The sequence below is a fragment of the Arvicanthis niloticus genome, chromosome 2 (genome assembly GCF_011762505.2).
Source record: "Arvicanthis niloticus isolate mArvNil1 chromosome 2, mArvNil1.pat.X, whole genome shotgun sequence".
Lineage (NCBI taxonomy): Eukaryota > Metazoa > Chordata > Mammalia > Rodentia > Muridae > Arvicanthis > Arvicanthis niloticus.
The window spans coordinates 38,726,131-38,747,963 of NC_047659.1; the positions used below are offsets into that span (position 1 = coordinate 38,726,131).

The following is a 21,833-nucleotide window of genomic DNA, read 5'->3' on the forward strand; positions in this document are numbered from 1 at the left end:
TCCGTTTCTCTTCCGGAAATGTAAATGCAGCTGAATTCTGGGAAGTGACATCTGGATTTTGTTTTTAAAGAGTCATAAACAAGATCTGCTGAAGAAGTGTCAAAGAATGGCTTCATATTTGAGTAAAGATCGGAGTGACTAGAAAATACTATGGTAGCATAGCAGGAGTATTAGGTAAGGTACAGAATGTCACTGGTACCCAGGAAGTGATCTAAGTTGGGCAATTCAGATATCTATTTTTCTCTCTATCATCTTCTCCTAAGTGTATGTGTGCAATTCACACATCTTAAAAGCTACAATGGCAAGAGGGACTCTGACTCTTCTTGGCTGCTTCAGTTGATTTGTAAACAACATCTGCAATGTTTTTCCCCCCAAGGCAGTACTTTCTGCTCTAGCCAATACTGAATTGCAGAGAAGAAAATACCCACTTCTCTTATAGCACAGTAGCACAGTCCACTTTGAACACTTACCTGTGACATGTACTAATGGCTTTTGAGAAGTCATTTCATGTTCATGGACTGTGGTTTAGAGAAAAAGTACAGGCTTAGAGCAAGAATCACGAGCCATGCACATGTTAGGACAGTGAAAAAAAAACATTAATCCAGCCCATGAATGAATGCAGGAGAACACAGATATGGAACATGAAGTTGCTGAAAGTCATTCAAACAACCAAAAATACTAGGACACTGGCACACTAAATCCCAGGTTCATGACTTTGTGTTACAGGTATAATTAGTGCTAAAATATTAAGGATATTACAGTATTCCACAATCATTTATCAAGATGCAACAATTGTAGTTGTTTTTAAAAAGAAGTGTGTCTACTAAAGTTTAAGTTGCCATGTATTATTACATATTAAATTAATAGTATCTGACATATACCTCTTTAATTTTAAAGTAGAAATAACTCTTTTATGGAAATAAAGAAAAAAATGATTGACAAAACAAAACACCCTGATACTTGTTGATACCTCAGAAACAATACATATATTACAGTGGTCTATTTAGATATATTAAATATTTGATTTCCTGCTAGTTTCCAAAATTATTTAGAATACAGCAATACTTTAAATAGAGTTAGATGGAATTCTTAAGGTATTTTAAGAAAACCAATTTTTCTTTTGTCCATTTATATTCACGAGAGTTCTGATTAATATTTTCATTTGGCTCAGTTCTCATTAATAAAAGATTTAGGATATCTTAATATGGAGTTAAACTAATAGATCAAAGCTACAAAACAATTCTGTCTTTGCTCCCTTCTTCATAAGAGGTGATTAGGTCGTATTCCAGGATGGTACTGTGTTTGCAGAAGAGAAAGCAGAAGAAGCAAGCCTGAACCTGCTTGATATAGCATTTTAGTAACACTGATTCCTTTATTGAGCTTCCTGTTGTCAAAGTGATTCCCTATGGATCTACATTATAATAGCAAAAAATGAACAAGTTACTATAAAATGACCTCCAAGATTTCTTTCCAAATCATATCAGTTCATGCATGATATCCTAAATTATCCCCTTACTTTGAGTATGGGCATGGCCTACTGGCCACTTGGTATAGGCATGGTCAGACATCCTTATGCCAGGTAATTGTAGCTCTTACCAGTTGACAAGTGAGATTAAGTATCAAGTCTGCCTATCAATGAGATGCCTCATCCAAAGTATAACACATTACGTTCCTATTACTATAGTTAAGTTACATAGGATTCCTTAGTAGCTTTGGGAGTTTCTACTGCTGGCCCTAAAGAAACACATGGTATGTGCTGGGGGACTTCCTGAAGAGGCCACAGAATAAAGCATTCCTAGGATGTGAGAGCAATTCCTGATGGAGATGTAGCAAGAAAGCAGAAATCATTGCCAGACAGCTGCAAGGAAACGGATTGTCAGAGAGCATGGAACCCTCCTTCGAGGCCTCTGGTTCAGAACGGTCTGGCTGAAACTTTGATTTCAGCCTTGTGAGAAAACAACATCTAGATGTTTGGCCTACAAAACAGCTGCTATAATGAGCAGGTGTATTTAATCAACATTTCACCATAGGGAGGATGGGGAAGAAGGATGAACTGAAGAGGCCAATTTGATTGTGAAAATTAGTGACAGAGAGGCTAGGAAGATGGTTCAGTGGTTAAGAGTACTTGTTGCTCATGGAGAGGATCCATATTTGATTCCCAGCACCCACATGGTGGCTCACAATCATCCGTAACTCCAACTTCAGCAGATCTGCTGTCTCTCTGACCTCCAGAAGCACCAAGAACGCATATGGTACCCATACATACATAGAGGCCAAGCAGACATACACATAAAATAAATAAATCTGAAAAAAAAATCAGTGGCAGGATTGATATCGGTACCTTGGATTCCCAGTTATATTCCAGTGCTTCCATAATACTGTAATTCTCTGCAGCGATGAGTATTGTTGTTAGATTTTTTTTCTTATACCTGCTGTTTTAGTTACTTTTCTGTTCATGTGATGAAACACCCTGACCATAACAACTTTGGAAGAAATGATTTATTGTAGCTCACAGTTTGAGGTTATAATCCATTATTGTGCATAAACCACAGTGACAGGAGCTTGAGGTAGCTTGTCACATTGCATTGCACAGTCGATTGCACCAGAGTTATGACAGCAAATGTGGGTTCAACTAGTTTTCTCAGCTTTATACAGTCCTGGACACAAGCCTGGAAAATGGGACCACCCACAGGGGACAAAGCTTCCTTAATTAATTTAAGACAGTGCCTCATGGGCATTCCCAGAGATCAGGTGATTTTAGAACTCATCAAATTGACAATTTTGATTAACAATTACCTTTACCAACCAATAAGATGTATGTATCTTTTGGTGTTTCTTTCCATCATTAAAAGCAAAACAAAAACATGGTTTACATATTCTAGAGTTAGTTCAGTAGTGTAATGAAAACATCAATCAAAATCATATTCAATGTTGAGTTGGTAACATTTTTCAAATAATCACGAATCAAGAGCTAGTCTTCGTCACTAGACAAGCAGTACTCAGAGCAATCAAGATCAGGAAATCTGATAGGCAATTCCACCCACTTCTTGTACTGTTTCTTTGATGAATTGTTTTTGAAATTGACTACAAAATTCTTTATTTTAAGACAAGGCAAATCTAAACCTTTGTGTACCATCATTGTTCCCCAAGCCTAGAAAATAGAAGAAAAAGAAGAAGTCAGCATCCACTGAAACATTCCTTTTGGGTAAAATAAAACTGAACCCCCGAGACTTTACTCACTTGGCCACATTTGCAGATAATCTCTCCATTTGTCTGATAATCAGCAAATTTCTTTTGCAGTGCTTTGTTTTCTCTTACAGTGTAGAGTCCCCTAAAATTATTGTGGGAGAAGGATTGTCAGTGACATGTGACAAAAATGACATTATGCAGCCATGGGTTCATGTTGGACTTGATGATGACCCACATGGTTGGACCGATACCTCATTCTTTCTCATTTTCTGCTCCCCAGAATTTTTGTGAAAAATCAGGTGGATGTCCCTATCCTACACACACACTTCACAAGCATCACACTGTCTCTAGGTCTCCTTTGAAGTCAGCTGTTGTTTTAACTTTTCAGTCACTCAAAAAAAAAAATGAGAACATCCACAAATTAAGTACTTTACATCAAAATTGCTTTGTGTCTTACCATTCCTCCATGTCTCAACAGAAATGACTTTCAAAACAGACACAAGAAATGAGAATTATATTTGAGGGACTACAAAAGTGAAAATTTTGATGAGAAAAAAATCTCAATTTCACTCTGTAAACACAACATGTATAATGCCATTGTTCTCACCTCTACTAAAGAAATTTTTTAAGAGGGTCTTGCTGCACTCACTTGAATTCTGGTGTCATATTGACATGATGCATCTTTTCAATTACATGGATGTTTTCTCCTGAGCAGACCAGCATACTGCAGTTTTTACAGAGAAGTGTTATTAATGATGGATCGTTGATGTAGTGTTTTGCGATACTTCTTTTGATTTTCATTTTCTTTTCCAAGATACTTTGTACCTGCAGTTCCAAAATCTGTGTGGAGAGAAGAATATTTAATTTTTTCATAGTTTGATGGAAGTAAATGAGCTGACAATTGCATAGCACAGGTATATTGTACTCTAGAAGATGAAGAGATAAAGGCACCGGATGAACTTAGTTTTCCATCTTCTGGTATAATCTACCAACACAAAGAAATGGTAGGAGAAAAGCCTTTGGGGTCAGGTGGTGAGGAATGTTTGGGTTCACTCTAGATGTGAACCCATATAATCTTAACTGTTCAGTATGACATGCAAAATAGATTTTTTCTTTTTTGCATCAACTCTCATGCTTTATCAGTGGTTGTCTGAAATCTGTTAAAAAGCCATTTCAACCCTGAGGAGCTCAGTTGCTCTTGTAGTAAGTAACTGACTACATAGCAATGCTTTCTGGAGGAGGGGGGGCTTTGAGCATAATAGCTGTCCACTTTGTTGCTCTTCATTCCCGTTCATCTGCCTGAGAAGTCTTGGGAGGGCAGCTCTCTCGCTCAAGAGAAACTGAGAAAGATAGTCTATCCTGGAGTCCCTCAATGGATCCTTTCTTATGGTTTAAATATGGCTTGTACTTCTGTATTCATGCAGGAATTGAACCCCCAATGTCTTGTGTTAAGAAGTCTTAATAATTAAGAAAAGTGATACTTAATGTAGTTGTGTGCTTAGAAATGGGGCCCTTGAGAAGAGATTATCTTTGATTAGGATTTAGGGGTCGAATTCACAGGGCTGAATTATAGTGGTTTGGTAATGACAGAGAGAGCACAAAGAAGTTTAGGTACATATTCAATCCTGCCATAATGTAATAATGGATCTGGTGGGGGGTGTGAGGCCTCACAGAGCCTTCTACGTTGTTGGTAGACCTTATGGCCTTAAGTCTAAGTCAAACTAATAAACCTCTTTATATTATTAATCATCTTATCTCAGGTATTTCATTAAAATAATGAAAGACTAACTACTACAATGTTTTAATCTACAGATTGGGAGAATCTGACCTGTAAACTATAGATTTTTCCTATAGCTGAACTAGACAATTTAGTAATAACACATCAGATTTTACGAGAATCTCACTGATTTGTGATTATGCCTTTAGTTGTAAGTATGAGGGAATAAATCTATAGTAGGATTATTTGGTGGAAAATGTTTGGTTTGCTTTATATTTAAGGGGGTTTAAAATGTATGTTTGTATGAAAACCTGGCCAGGAAACTCTGGAGTTGGTTATATACTTTGCACAACAATTTGAAAGCATCCCTTTCCTAAAACTCTATTTAGGGCAGAGCCAATTCTAATGTTAAGAAACTAACATTCACACCCATATGCAAGGGTGTGAATTTTCTTCTAAATGGATTGTTTGCTATTATAAGAGTCACAGTCTTTACTTCAGTAGTATGAAAGTTTCCTGAAATATTGTATAAATATATTCTTTTTCCCCATTGCATTTCCTTCACCCAATTCAAATAGCTCTGTTAGTAAATTGAGAAGGAGCTACGTGAGATATTATACATGTTGTCATCATTCAGAATTCGCCTCAGTGTCAATCTCTAGGTGGAGCATCTCAAAAGTAGGCATAAAGTTGTATTTTACATTGTACTTTATTATTCTTTGTTTCATTTTGTGGGGTTTTGGAATAGGATTCACTCCATAGCCCAGGCTGGCATTGATCACACTCTGTAGTCGAAAATAGCCTCAAGCTCATTGGGTAACTTTCTTGCCTTAGCCTTTTGAATGCTGGGATTACAGACATGAGCCACCAAGCCTGGCTCCACAATTCTCCTCTCTTTCCATTGTGCCTTCTTGTCAATGCTCTGTCCAACACTGCTAAGTTCACATTTATTATTTGCCTTTCCCCATCCTCAGCGAGCACACACTAGAAGCTCGACTTCACATAGCAAGGGTATTATGATGTGTTTCTCACCATGTTCTCTGCTTTTAAAATAATGTCTGGCAGGCATAGGTAGTTTATAAATATTTCTATAATAAAGACACTGTGCTTGTATGCTGGATTGGATCAAATTGAAACTACAAGGTAGGTCTGAATGAGTGAGTTGCACAAGTCTTTCTGGTAAAGGCCATCCTAAATTTATATTACCAAAATTGATGTTTGGTTTCCCTGCAATGATCAAAATTCCCTTAGCATTTCTCTCTCTCTCTCTCTCTCTCTCTCTCTCTCTCTCTCTCTCTCTCTCTCTCTCTCACACACACACACACACACACACACACCAGATTTTGGGGCTTTGTGTTTGAATCTGGACTAAGAACAAATTCAACAGAAGCTGGTAACTCAGCACAATATCTGTCTGAGGAAGTAGCCACACAGACATCTGTGGCAATCAAGTGTAGCCATTTTCAGACGAAAACTAAACTCACTGGTGGCCAAGAACAATACCTTATGTGCATACTCCTCTGGTTTCATGTTTTGAACACGATTAATAGCTTTATACATCATTTTCTCTCGGAAATCATTAACAATCTCCCGTTCAGTAACTCCCGAGCCACTGCTGGTAACCAGGACGTAGGTGCTCTCATCGGCTCTGGCTCGACCCCGGGCCTGAGAACATGAACAAAGAAAAAAAAAAAAAAAGTGTTGTGTCTTGCTATGAGCTGTCCTGGTTTGAAACTGAGAAGATAGTCTTGATTCAGCATCCCCGCCTTCAAATGATCTCTGTATTCTTGGTAAAGGTAGTTATTACCCATGGCTTGTGGATAAATTTTTGAATTTAAGTGTTCTTTAATGCAGTGTTCTAAAATGATTTTGGTAACTTGTGGAGGCCAAAATAACACACCCACCCATTTAGCCCCACTGCACCCTGAGCAACTGTTTTATACCACAGAAACCCTGAGCAGTGGGTTGGACGGTAAAGCCATCTATTTAGAAGGATGAATGAGGACAAGGCCCATCTCTGACCTTGGTACCAGGAATTCTGAGCACAACAGAACTGTTCCTGGAAGCCTACTTCTGACTTTAAGCACATTTCTCTGGGAAAATACACACAGTCAAGAGTTAAATTTCTATAGGCCTCTTAAGAAGGTGGAAATTAGGCTCATAAATTTTATCATTGTTCTTTAAAAATTTCATTCGTGTAAACAACAAAATACGATAATGCCCCGTTCCCATTTGCCCCCTTCAACTTCTCTCATGCCTCTCCTTCACTCCCATACATATACCTTCCTTGCCCTCTTCCTAATTTGTAAAGACCATTAAGGCCATTCATTTAGCGACATCCATTATTACAAGGATATCAGGCCACCTAACGGAGTATGGACACCTAACACTGACCAGGGGTGGGACACTAGACTGGATCAATCACTGGGGGTAGTAGTATAGACATAGTTTTAATAGTATAAGTTTTGGTTACCTAGCTCAAGAGCTTAGCTATCAACTACAATACTATTCTGAAGGCAAACCACACACATATTGTCGTCATAAGACTCTGACTTACGAATCACTTCCTGAAATAATCTTGCTTTCTAGCAAGATGGCTGCCTAATGAGCTTCATCTTCTATAACTTGTCACCCACCCAGGGATTTAAAAAATAAATAAAGAAAGAAATAAAGAAATAAAGAAATAAAGAACCATTCACGTGTTAAGAATAACATCATATATTTTCTCCATCCTAAGTTTTCTACATATCATGAATTTATTAATATAGATGAGTAAGGTTAGAAATAGAATCTTCCTTCCTTCCTCTCTCCCTCCCCCTCCCTCTCTCTCCCTCTCTCTCCCTCTCTCTCTCTCTCTCTCTCTCTCTCTCTCTCTCTCTCTCTCTCTTTCTTTCTTTCTTGTACTTGAAAGTGACCCGACTCCATATTTCATGAAAAATTAAAAATATAGAAAAGTTGACTGTGCGAGGAAAACAGAACTGCAGGGCTCCGTAAGGTCTGAGTGGGATTTGTGGTCATTGTGTTTTAGATTCCTTATCCCTCTGAGGGTTCACTGACATCTGAAGACTGAAGAGTCCTCTTTTGACTCTTGTAATGAACAATATCATGCATGGTCTTGGAAAATCTGGACGTACGTTTTGGACAGCTCTGCCTCACATGATCCCTCCCTGAACTGGGATCCACGAGGATGCTCACTTCACCCCAGATGGGGGTGGGGGACATTCTGCTGAAGTTATGCAGAGAAGGCAGTTAGGGGTGGAACATCAGGGACCATCCGGGACATGTCCAGGACATAGAAGTAGCAATCAAAATAGAGTTGTTAGTTAAATTACAGGAGGTCGCCATAGGAGTTCAAGAAAGAGCAGTCATATAAAAAGCAGTGTCTCGAAGTTCTTTAACACTGGTCTTTTAGCAGAAACACAGATAAAAAGGGTTTGTGTTGTTTTAGTAAAAGGGGGGAATCTACATAGGAGCACAGGAATGAGAAGGAACATGTTAGGCACAGATCTCTGCACATACCTGGACCATGGCTATCTCGTTCGTGACAAGGCCGTAACGGATAACAATATTGCATTCTTTGATATCCAGGCCTTCCTCTGCCACCGTAGTAGCGATAAGCAGATTTATTTCCCCAGTGCGAAATTTACTAATGACTTCTTTTTGTTCAGTCTGTGGAAACATTTTAATAAATTAAATTTTGTGATGCTAAACACATTCGGATCTTCTAATTAGTAGAAGAAATAATAAATTGCAACTGGTCAGTGTAAATCAGAGGATTAGATCATACACGGATTTGCTGCCATCTGTTTTTGGCAATGAACAAAGACATGATGGTGAGACAACATTTGATTTCCAATCTGGGATTACCACACAATAACAAAAATATTTCCATCCTGCAGTCTGGAGGTGGGAAGAACGCTCTTTATGCCAAGGAAATAAATTGATGGGTGATTTGAAAGGAAGAAAAGGAGAGGTGTTGCTGGCTGAGAAAAGGCTTTGGCAGGGCTAAAATAGGGTTTACCTTTCAATATATTAATGTCAGACTGTGATATTTAGGGAATAAAACTCACTCAACATTTTCTATCACTTCTGAGACACCGAAAAATCTCCCATGTATATATACTACAGCCAGTCACCTTAAGAATCATCCAGGAAAGAAACCAATGGAATATTTCAGAAAGGCCACAGGAAAAAAATTCAAAAAGTCCAGGAAGGGAACCTGGAACAGGAGAAAGCAGAGCCATTCTTTACTGTTACTCTGAGGAAGGTTTAACTTTAACATAAGGTCTATTCAAAAGACAATATAAATTAAAAGTGGACAAGCATGTGACTACAGCTTAATCATGGGAGGATTTTTTTTTTAATGTCAACTTTGAAAGTTAATATAAATATATTGAACTATGACCTTCATGTGATACAGACAGTCCTTGGTACTTTATTTTCACTCTAATCTCATCGAAGCTGCTAGCCTATGTGACATTCTGTGCATTCTGTTATCCTTATAAGTTATGTAAAAAAAAAAAAAAGTAAGTTATGAAAAGTCATCATTCAGAGCAAGTGTGTGCTCTCCCATGCCCTCTCCTTTCTTCTTAAAGGTAATACGAGCTTCTATGTGGCTCACTACCATGAAAGAACATCACAGCAAGACTCTTCGCAACTCTGTGCCAAACCTCTGCCCGATTCCTTCACATCCAATGTTAAGAAACTATGTCTTGGATTTTAACATATAACTGTGCCTTAATTTCAAACAGTACTTAAGTACAAAATTGCAGGCTCAGTGTTCGGCCCTCAGAGCAAGTATCTACCTAACTACGAACAGGACAGATGAGTCTGCTGTGGTTCACGAGGTGTCAGTGCACTGAGGGATGTTCTGGCTGGCAAGCCAGCTGTAAACGGGATACGGAGCTATCTCAAGGGACTGTGCACAGATTGAGTGTCAGAGTGGGCAATTTCAAGTTTCCTTTTTTTTTTTTTTTTTTTTTTTTACACAAACACTAAGTAGTTTTGGTTCGTTCCAGTGTGTGAACAATATCTCAGAACTGAAACACCCTTTCCACTAGCAAGATTCAAGGGAAACTTAGCTTCCAGAAGAACACTGAAAATTGTTTACAGTTTCCAAGTGTCTTTTTTGCCACTCAGAAGTGTTTTCTTAACTGTAGATACAATTACTAATATAATTTTCAAAACTGATAAAACTGCAGAAACCTTCTCAACCTCCCCTCCCTAACACAGTCTGGACTGTCACTCTTCCAGTTTTGGTTACAATCCACACATCCTGAGCAGTTTTGCATTTCCACTGGATTGTATATTGTAAACATTCCTTTATGATGGTGTTAAGGTAGAAGTTACTTATTTTTACAAGAAGTGCCAAACTCGAGAAGTTACTATACGTTTATAAAAAGGAAAGCGGAAGGCGGAAAGCGGAAAGCGGAAAGCGGAAAGCGGATTCCACCTTAGCTTCTTCCATAACTCGCGTGCCACTATCAGCCTTGGGGTACTTGGTCACTACATACCAAAGCCAAGAGCCTCTGCGAATGTATCTGTGAGATGGTGAAAGAACCGGGAGCCATTACAAGCAATGAGAGTAGAGCAGTTGAAGTTTAAGGAATGGATTACAGAAAGAGGCCACACCTGAGTCATGGGCTTGACCTCACTGCTGTGTCCCGCGCCAATGAGGTGATGTGCTTTGACTCCAACTTCCGCAAACTTCGCGTTTTCCGTAATCCACTGGGAAAGTGCGTAGGTGCTCTGCCGTGTTTTCGTGAAAATAATTCCTCGGGAGGACTCTTCAGACCTTGTGAATTGTTCCAGTATTGTGTTTCTTAATTTAATGAGTTTTTCATTCTCGTATTTTGGGTTTTCAGCTAGTTTTTTCAACATTTTCTTGTTATCTTTAAAAATAACCATTCGTGTTATTAGCTTGATTTAGCTATCCCACTAAATGCACTCACACACCCTGTGGTGTGTCATACACAGGGTCAATTTCAGTTGATTTATTAAAGAAAAACATAACTTTAAAACTATTGAAAATAAAATTAGTTTGCATCAGTAAATTAAAAAAAAATTACACTGGCAAATTTTACATGATACTCTAAGACATGACTCATAGGTAGGAAATCTTGTGATTATATTTAGTGCTCAGACTAATTAATTAATTAATTGCAACAGTCTTGGCAGTAAAATTATATGATCAAATGATTAATTACAGTCACACAATTAAAAGTTAACCTGTCATATCAAATTATAAACCACAGTCTTCATGGGATTTTCTTTCAAGATGAATTTTGAGAGCCTTCTGGAAGACTTAAAGAAAGCCGTGAGTTCCTGTCTGAGAGGACGGTGCAGGAACACATGGTTTGTGCTATATTGAATCTTACCAAAGAACAAATTCATGAGAAATTCATCCGTTTCGTCCAGTTTCAAAGACTTCTTTGCATTGCCCTTAAGTTGGTCATTGCGACTGCTTGCCTCATCATCACTCTCGTCGCTGTCATTGAGGGCTGCAAACTTCTTTTCTTTCTCATCAGTGTAGAACATTTCCAGGTGGCTGTACGCGTCAATCATTCGGATCGTGTCGTTGATTTGTAGGGCTTCGTTGTACTTTCGCAAATGTTCTAAACAGACGCGATCTTTGCGATTTCCGTCTTTAGCAGCTTTGGAAGAATAAACTCTGTGAGTGAGGCAAAGCGCAGAAATCTATCCTATAACTGTGTTGTGAGCTTAAACAGGTTATGGCCCAGAACTAACTTCACCGTGGCGCTGGCATGAGCAAGACTCCGTATGGCCATGAGTTCTAAAGAGGGTGACTTTCAACTCTGTTGCTGGCTGCCTGAGCTCAGTGTAGGCGGGAACGTGGACCTGAACCTTAGAGGAAAAGCTTGGGAAACACCTCAGTAAAATTGCCTTTGGAGACAGAGCTGTTGATAGCTGCCGTAGTACTTTATATATAATAAATGAGAGTGAAAACTGTATGAATTGACACCTCTTTCCTTAGATGAGGGGTTGGAACAAGTGCGGGCTTGCCCTACACAAACAGAAATTCCGCTTCATGTTCCATTTGCTCTCAGAGAGCTTCTGAGTCTGCGAGGATCATCTAAAATCTTGGTTGTAAACAAGGGAAAAGCTGTGAGGTCAAAACCCAGATTACCTTTTTTTTCCATTTGAATGGCCCATTGCTCATAGTGCTGGGTTCCAAAATCTGACATTGGACTCTTTTGACAGTAAGTTTGAATGCTTGCCATAATTTCTAGAAGTTTCTCTTTGAATGGGTTCTAAAAACAATGACATATATGTATTAACGTTGTTTAAAATGGCATTCACTATCTTTGTTAAAATGATTTGCACATTATAATGTGATTGGTTCAGAATCATTAACTAGACAATCAAACAGATTAATTTCTGATCACTTGGTGGTACACAATACTTGGTTTTTGCAGTTTTACCTTTACTTCAGGACGTATCTGACCCTAAACCTCTACCACAACATTTTAAAAAGTAAAGTCAGTGAGTTTTACAAAGCTTGAAAGTTAAAGGCAATTAAAATTATTCATTGACTTAATGTCGAAATTATTTAGAAAGTTTTTGACTGTACTTAGGTAGCATTCCTATGTAAATGAGTAGTTCTGATGCGCTGATTTAATCTGGAATCTGGGTTTAACGTACGCTGAAGATACTTGCCCCCAATTGGTTTTTTGAGCTATCAATAAAGATGCCAGTGGCCAATGGCTACGTGGAAAGAAAGAGGCGGGACTTCCAGATTCCCACAGGCTAGAAGAGAGGAGAGGGCAGAAGAGGAGCATGAAAGACTTGGGGGGAGAGAGAGAACAGACTGAGAGCTGCAGGGGAGATCTTCCAAAATGTAGATGGAAAAGAAAAGCGGCCATGGAAGGGCAGCCCAAAAGTGTCTTGGGCAGCAAGACCAATGGGCTTCATATTAGGTAACCAGGCAACTAAGTTGAGGGCAGATTTAGAGACGTTGAACTAGATAGCTCCTGGGCAGGTGCATACCTGCAGCCAGTCGGGAGCACAAAGCAGTGTAGCAGAAACTACACGCCAACAGGCTTCAGTGCTATTACTCCCAAAATAAAAAGCAATTGGCATACTTTGGGGGAAAAAATCCAGATATGAAAGAATGTATGTTATGTGATTGAACTTGGAAAAAGTTCAAAATTAGTCAAAACTAATAGTTTCCCTTGGCATGGGGACTGAAAGGGGGGAGTTTGGAGGGCTTTGTAATGTACTGACTCTTTATCTAATTTTTTTTTTGCATAAGTTTGGTCACCTTATGAAAATCCACAAGTACATTTTGTGTTTTCCCTATGCATCACACTTTAATGAAGAGTAATTGTAAAAGTTAAGCCGAAAAAGAATGGTGAATTATATTCAAAAGAATATCCAGAGGAAAAAAAAATTTGATCAAAAATAGAAGCAGGAATTTTGAGCTCCTCAGGTAAATCCAAGACAGAGAAATGTAAAAGCGAGTAGAGCGTAATCAACATGCTGGCAGCTCCATTTCAGAATCAAAATGGTGCCCTGCGGAGGTTGCCCACTGGCACTGGTGTGGTGCCCACTGCATTCCGAGTCTGACCTACAGCACACATACCCTCCTCATTTAATCCTAGTAGCCTATGAGGCAGATTCTCAGCGGAATTAAACTTCTTTTACATTTCTAAAACAAGTTTCCAATTCTACAAAAGAAAAGATTGGAATAATCTACTAAACATAACGGCCAAACTGACTACAAGTTGATTGTTTTTTAATCGGTGAAAACACTCACCAGAAAAGCACCAGTACATTAAATTTTTCATTTTTTTATAGTCTGTTTTCAAAAAGAAAAAATGCAAATGAGGATTTCTATTGTCATTGCCAACTGCAACAAAATGGTTCCCTGGAATGGTAAAAAGCCAATCCTGCAAACACCGAGACCTTAAAGAGGGTACCAACTCCCACACTCCCTCTAGTTCAGCTGTCTAATGTCCCTGGCTCTAAACTTCCACTTCTCCAAGATTCAGAAGTAGCCACGCACTGAGCTATATCTCATATAAGCCAGAGAAGAGTATGGTGGTGATAATTAGTAGCAGTCTTTGCTGCCTCCTATCCATTTTTTTTAAAGGTATAAAATTATGGCTTGTTTGAAAAAAAAATGTTAGAAGGTAATATTCAGACAGAGAATGTAAAACATCCCATTGGATATGGTGTTGTCAGATAAATACATATAAAAATGCTGTTCTTACTTCTCTGGTATCATCAGCAATCACAAACTTCTTGCATGGTTCCTTTATTTGGTGTTTGAGTTGACCAAGATTCTCTTTCACTGTTTTAATGGTAAAGGCATCAAGATTGGCACATATCTGGAAAAGAGACACTTTAAGACTTCCTTTCTCACAACCGAATGCATAGCTTTGTGTAAGAAAATTACAATAGGCATTTTAGCATAACTATGTAGCATAACATTTAGGTAGTATACAGCATTAGTCACTGAATGCAGTGTTTTAGCATTGCTTACTGTGGATTTAATCAACCAATGATAATCAATAATATTTTCTCTGCTGTCTTCCAAAAGTATATTTGGAGTCTAATTCTAGATTTTCATTTTGTAGCTGTTATACAGGACTTAAAAAAAAAAAACTAGAAAAATTGTACAAATTAACAGGCATTAATTATGGAGTAACTGTTATCTGATTATATCAGGCAGCCATCTTCACGATCATGTTGATGTTCATGGACCATAGTCCCATTATTGTTTATACAAAAAAGACAGCACAGTGGGCGGAGCTGCCTTAGTCTTTGTGCCTAGATCATAGTTAGAAGTTAGGCCTTTATCCCAGTAATGAGATGAATCTTGGAGACAATCATTTTCTGACTCTTGTTTGCTTTAATAATTTCTATGCAACTACATACAGTGAGAGGCTTACGTACTCTGCAGTACTTTAACTGACACCCCATCTGGGGAAGCTGGTTAGTGCATCTTTAATAATAAGATCCTCACATCTCGATTCCCCACTTCCCCAACCCCTTATTTTGAGATGGTCTCCCTCTGAGGCACTAGTTGGTCTGGAACTCACTATGTCAACTCATAAACTCATAGCAATCTGCTTGGCTCTGCTTCCTTGGTGCCAGATTAAAGGCAGGAAAGATGGCATTGGCCTCTTTTCTATTTTAATGTGAATAACTCATATTCCACAATGACACATAATGGAAAGAGAGAGACAACATGCCACTTTGAAAGTCATGGAGTAAGAAGTCACTGAGAATGAAAACTATCATCCTTTGCTCTGTACCCCAGGTATTTATCAAGAATATCACCTTGCTGTAAAAGACGGAGGCTATTTTCTAGAGGCAACGCAAATAGCTTCTGGCACTTGAACTCTGTACACTACTTAAAATCCTAAGAACCATGGGCATTTGGCATTTGTCATAGCATTTTTTCTTGATTATATACAAACTCAGCAACTTACATTTAAAATATGTTTTTCAGCCTCAGATTGCTTTTTGGCTGCTCCGACACCAGGTGAAGCTGTAAGTCCTAGTATCTGTGGCAGGTGAACTGGTGGTTTATTTTGTTTCTTGAGGATATTGTTTTTCAGCTTCTGCTTCAAATACCTTCTCATGATGTTGTTATAGACTGCCTCCTTGTTGGTGTGATGGCACTCATCAATGATAATGAGGGAAAAGTCTTAACAGAAAGATAAAAGGTCTGTTTACCCAAACTGGCTTGTTACAAGAGATAAGTTGACTCTGTGTGTGTGTGTGTGTATGTGTGTGTGTGTGTGTGTGTGTGTGTGTGTGTGAGAGAGAGAGAGAGAGAGAGAGAGAGAGAGAGAGAGAGAGAAAGAGAGAGAATTGTGTGCATGCATGTGCATTTGTGTGTGTCAGAAGTAATGGAAGAATACCATACTTGATTTAGTAATGATATACTTATGCAAAAGCAAGCCATCAAGTTAACCCTTTCTCTGTTTTTGGTCCTTTTTCCAGGGAAGTAGAGCACTTCAAAGAAGCCTTGTGAAATAAAAAGTAGCTTAAATAAACTAAGGTTACTTTTCATCACAAAAAGATGATTTAACAAGCATTCTCTGTTACTATCTTTAATATTTCTCTCAGTCTTTATTTTCTAAAAATGATCACTCCAACCAACCTGACAGCTGCACACCATCATCTTCTCCACTCTCCAGATTTAAGAGGGAGTTTTCGAGGATCTGAGCTGTGCTGATAATAACATCGTAAGATTTGACAACTTCTGGAAATGATATTTTCAGCTGGGTATCGCCACTTAATCCAATAATGCGATACCATTTCTTCAAAAATGGGTTGAACTCTTTGCGGAAAAGTTGTTCTGCTAACATTACCTTAAAAATGAGAACATACAGGATTTTTAAAACTTCATAAAAAATAGAGGAAAGAAAAGCAAAAGGCACAGAGAAATATCAAAGGATTATATGTGTGCTATTAAGAGAAATATTTACATTCAATCAGTTAATTTGATATATCATTTCTTCAATTCACCTGATACTAAGTATCCATTGTGTTTGCATTAGATGTAGACATTATATCTAGAACATAAAGGAATTTAAGATAAGGCTGCTGACTTAGGGTAACTCAGTGTCTCCAAGTATGTATTCTATGACTAAGAGAACAACCCATCCTGCAGGATATATTTATTCTCCCAGAGAGACACAGCAGCGACACCACAGAGGAAGAACATCCAACCTCTCTAAGGAAGGCTTGGAGGGGGCTCTAGTAAGCTGTGGGTCAGTCAAGAGTTAAGTTGAAAGTGTGACTAATACTGAATTGATTCTTATTTGTGGAGCAGAGTCAGCTGTGACCATTAAGGGAAATATTAAATTTTATTGAACAGTTCTCAGGATACCCATGAGTTGGAGTCCAGAGATCATTTATTCTTAGTGTCTGGGATCCTGCTAGGGACTATCTGACCACAAAATTGGAAAGAGCAGGGAACTGGACAGTAGCATCAGCACATTTATTGTGAGCATGTGTGGGGTGGAAGAGAATGAACTACCACAATGGCTTTGGTGTCTGAATAAAAACAAAGTGACAAGCAAGGATAGGAGAGGTGGAAACTCAATTCCATTCTAACCAACTCTGTATGTCACAATATCTGCTGAAAGTAGCTGTGGACATCTTGGTGACACCTATAATTGCTAGTCACTCAGAATCCCGCCCAGACTGAGGAGGACACAGGTTAGGCTATCTCATTGCTACTTTTTTTGTTTGTTTGAGAAAGGGAGTTATCCCTTAGTCCAGGTTGGCCTTGAACTCCCTATGTAGCTTAGGATGACCTTGAACTCCTGATCCTTTTGTCTCTACCTCTTTTTAGTGCTGGAATTACAAGCATGCTCCTTGAAGATTTGGTTGTAGTGCTGAGAACAGAACTCCCTGCTTCGTGTGTGCTAAGCAATTGCTTGAACACCTGGGTTATGTTGACAACCTGCAATTGCTATAACACCTGAGTCAAGCTACTTTAAGAGTTTCCTTCTAGGAGGATGTAAAAATGGAATTCCAGAAGCATATAGTATAGCAAATAGAAAGTTGATAGGAAGAATGTCGAGGCCAGGCTTTGCGCATGCCCACTCTATCCCTCCTAATGTGATTGCCTGATAATGCGGTCACTGTTGGACAATCTTGAAACTCACTCTGGGTGGCACTGACTTCCCACTGAAGGACACAGAGGAAGCCAGATGCAAGTCTGACATGGCTAATTGGGAGGTGTGTGGTCTTCTTGGAGCCTTTTCCTGAGATGTGACAGAGTGTGTGCCAAGACTAATCAAGCCCAACTGCTCCCCACTTCTGCTGAATCATATGGGGCTGCATTACAGCATCTGAAGGAACCTGGGACTTCTCTCTCGTGATGTTGAAGCCCTAGATAGGAAATGGGAAGTCTGGGAGCACAGGTGGTGTTTGCATTTCTCTCTGCACTTGAAGGCTATAGCTTTGGAAAGGATGGAAATGAAAGTAAATGGTATTAGAGACCAAGATTTCTGTATTCTAGATTGAAAGCTAAAATATATTACAAGTGGGCTAGCCACGAATATGCTGCATTCCTAAGTCAGAGATTTGTGAGAGAAAAAAAAAACAACATCAATAATTAGAGCTGAAGTTTCTCCACATATATTTAAGAGAAAACTTACAGTAAACAATTATGATATAAATGGAAAACTAGTGGAAATGCTTTAGTAATCTCAAAGAACACAGGGAGAAAAAAGGACTGAGTGATGTTTTCAGTGCTCATTCAATGAGAAAATGTCATTGGAAAATTCAGATTTTTATGTTTGGAACTCAAAAGCTTTGATAGTTAATAGGAGAATTTTCAATTACTCTACTAAATATTCACACATAGCCACAAACATTGGAATATCTTCATTTAGTCTCATAGCTTCTAAAAACAGACACTAAGTACTTGGATTTTTTAAATACCTAGCTCACAGACTATGCTAAAGTGGGCACAGGATCCACAGAGACTGCATAGAACCAATAAAATCTGCTTTGATTATCAAAAGAATCCAATACAATATATACAAATAATGAAAATTATAAACATTAAATGTGCCTGTAAATGTGCATGGATAAGAGCTATCTAAATTTTATGAGTTGGAAGATTCCTAAGTAGAATAAATCACCAATCAAAAGAATGTGTATATAAAGAAAGGTACAATAAACCATTACACAATTAGATCTAGGGCTGGAAAGGAGGCCCAGTGAGCAGTTAAGAACACTTGCTATTGTTTCAGAGGATTCAGATTCAATCCCAGCATCCACATGATAACTCACAACTATCTGTAACCCCAGTTTCAAAGGATCCAATACTCTCTAATGGTTTCCATGGGCATCAAGCAAACACAGGGTGCGTGTGTGTGTGTGCATGTGTTTTGACACACACACGCAGTCAAAACACTCATACACAAAAATTAATAAAAGTAGATCTAAAATGATCAGACAACATAAATAAGAAAAATATTGAGTGTTTACATTGAAGCCTGAAAATTAGTTGTAGAGAAGGAAATTAAGAAGGTTTTAGCTTAGTATGGATTTTGATGTCCAAATTTACCCAGTCCTGGACTGAGCTAGACCTCATCCCTCCTCCATTCCACATTCCTGAGACAGCATCTACTGTGTTTTGCCTGATGCTTAACACTGTGTCTGGGAGACTATGAGGATGCCAAGTCCTGATAATGAAAGGAACAATGGGGTCACCTGGCACCCACAGGTTGTCGCCCTTTCTTTGTAAATGGCTGCTGCAAAGCAGGAGAGCTGTGTTTCTGCTCCAGGATGACAGAGGAACGACTGTGGGTTTTATAGAGCGCACGCGTTTGAGAGAACAACACATGCATGGGTTTCTTTGAGTGACAAATGTGGAAAGAATGGCTGTGGTTGTTTTGAAAGATGGGAAATTTCCTTGGTACCAGTCTCTCCGCAAAGGAAGAAAGCTACATCATAAAGGTCTTCTCAGCTCTAATAGTCTGTCGTCCTATGGCCAGATGAGGGAAATAGAGAAGGAAATTAATGAAGGATAATTGCTGGGCTTTGAAGCTACATGGTTTGGATGAAGTGGGATACATGACACAGAGACAGATAAATAGGGAGGGGAACCTTTGAGAGAAGAGGTGGTGAGACTAAGATCTGAGAAACGGCAGAACTGCCCTAGAGGAACAAGGACATTAGTGTAAGTGACTTTGGAATCACTTAACAACATTATTTTTTTCCCCTGTGGATTCAGGACTCAATCTTGTCCTATATGTAAAGTATTTGATTTCATTAAGTTCCAGGTGAGAAAGAAAGAAAAGAAAATATGAAAATTTAATGAACTATTATTAGACTCTTAATTTTTGAGCATGCACAGACAGACACACAGAGAAGGGGAGGAGGGAAGGAGGGGAGAGAGGGAGAGGGAGAAATCAGACAACTAAAAAGTTAGAAAATGTTTGAATTTGTCTGAGGTCAAAGTGCTAATAGGTAAGTAGAAAGAGGATTTAAACTTACATTCAAAAAATGGATAAGTAAAAGGTTTGGGGTAAATAAATATGAATGTTTCATTATCACCAGCAAAAGAAAATTAAAAAAAGATATCTTCCTATGGTGAGTATAAAAATATGTCCCTTTGTTTTGTTTTGGGAGTGCTGGATTTCAGAACCAGAGCCTTGCATGTTCTAGGCAGGAGCTCTACCATTGAGGACATGTCCAGGAGAGCATGTCAGGCTCTGAAGGTACACACGGGTCCACCTCGAACACGGTGATGGGCGTCACTCAAGTTGTGGACCCTGCATATGTCGTTTTTAGTATCGCAAAGCAGCTTCCTACGAATAATATAAATCTTTTTTAAAAAATACACAAGCAGTCGTAAAAGTCTATTTGTGTATTTTCTCTCAATGAGTGCAGAATGATAAGAAAAGGGCTAACCATGAAAAGCATGCTAAATTTTATTTCACAGAATAGGAAAAAATATTATTCAATCTACCAGTGTATAAATTCTCTTCTATCTAAATAAAATTCAAATTCAAATAAATAAGTTTTTTTTACAGTGTTAGTATGACAGTGATTTGGAGGACCTTTACAGGATATAAATGTTCAAAGACAAGTTCAGTAGCATTTAATGTAATATATATTCATGTACAATTGGGTAAAAATAGTCAATTAGTTTTTCTTTATCTTTCAGACACTCTCTGTGTGTTCTGGATAAAGAGTATATACAATGTTTCGTTAAAGATTAGTGGCTAAAGACATTTTAAAAGAAGGTAGTTGATCCTCATTTTCCGGTCACACAGGCTCGCATCCTTTGGACTTAAGAGTGTGTGTGCTGGCAAATTTAATTTTTATATGTAAGTTAGAACTATCTGGCTTAATGCTTTGGTTTCATGGGAAAAAAATCAAATTTAATTTATGGAAGTTTAGATATATAGCTTAAAGATAAAAATGAAAATAAATGGTTTCTTTGACATTATAACTAATTAAATGAATCTGGGTGTGATTTGGTGCTACAAATGTTATCATCTAAAAGCTCTGGCATAATGACACAAAAGTGAGCACAGTGACACACAAGGGGAACATAGGGGCATATATATACCTTATTGACAAGGACGATAACCTTCCCGGATTCAGATGCCTGCTTCTTCTTGTCTAAATGATCTTTGGTGACATAAACAGCCACTCTGGTTTTCCCACTCCCCGTGGGGAGGCAGATAATAATATTCTTCCCGTCCAGAGCTGGTTGGGCCACTTCCATTTGGTAAGGCCTGAGTTGCAGTTCTGGTTCAGGGGATGCTCTTTTTGTCCCGATGATACTTTCATCTGAGGGAAGCAAAAATGGAAAAGTGGCGTAAGAGAAAGGCAACGAGGACACGAAGGTTTGGAAGCCCAGAAACTGCAGACGGGATTTAATGGTTTAAGGTTCTATGCTCTGTGCTCCAAACCACTTCACGTTCTGTTTTCTGAGTCAGCTCTGTCTTTCAGGACATGATCCAGGTTCCCTATGATGGAGTGCATTAACAGCGACCTTGGGAGGAGTTCTCAAAGAGAGAATACTTCCCTGCTTGGATCGCAGAAAGGATGCTGTGTGGGCTTGTAGGTTCCTATCACTAATGCACGGGGTTTCCCAGGTCTTTGCTCAGTCTCTTGTTTTCTGGGTTTCTCTTAGCCCTCCTCCTGTTGAAGCAAGGCGGGATAGAAAGGAAGGCTGATTAGTCCTCACTACTCTCACATCCGGTATTTTTTTATTAAAAAGAAAGAAAAATCACAGCTGGAACTACTTCCTTAATTTGCTAAAATATCATCTGATAACTAAATGCCACAAAGCACATGCCTGCTGTCATCTACTGGTATCTGTGGGGCTTTAGGAGCTCAGGGGCTGCATGTGAACTGGAACATGACTTGTATGTAGTGTGCATATATAGCTTCTTGCAAATTATTTCTACTTACA

The 21,833-nt window shown here is 38.6% G+C and overlaps 1 protein-coding gene across 1 annotated transcript in view; it reads right to left on the bottom strand.

The window, feature by feature from the left end:
- Window positions 1-2,484: 2,484 nt before the first annotated feature.
- Window positions 2,485-21,833, bottom strand: part of Ifih1 (interferon induced with helicase C domain 1) — a 47,707-nt gene continuing 28,358 nt past the window's right edge. The window contains exons 5-16 of the mRNA XM_034493657.2: window positions 20,982-21,205; window positions 16,041-16,251; window positions 15,364-15,581; window positions 14,140-14,256; window positions 12,054-12,177; window positions 11,284-11,559; window positions 10,538-10,797; window positions 8,426-8,575; window positions 6,410-6,571; window positions 3,839-4,029; window positions 3,241-3,331; window positions 2,485-3,151 (exon numbers count right to left, since the gene is read on the bottom strand). Coding sequence (XP_034349548.1) covers window positions 2,972-3,151; window positions 3,241-3,331; window positions 3,839-4,029; window positions 6,410-6,571; window positions 8,426-8,575; window positions 10,538-10,797; window positions 11,284-11,559; window positions 12,054-12,177; window positions 14,140-14,256; window positions 15,364-15,581; window positions 16,041-16,251; window positions 20,982-21,205 — 2,204 coding nt within the window. The 3' untranslated portion in view covers window positions 2,485-2,971. The remainder of the gene's footprint in view (window positions 3,152-3,240; window positions 3,332-3,838; window positions 4,030-6,409; window positions 6,572-8,425; window positions 8,576-10,537; window positions 10,798-11,283; window positions 11,560-12,053; window positions 12,178-14,139; window positions 14,257-15,363; window positions 15,582-16,040; window positions 16,252-20,981; window positions 21,206-21,833) is intronic.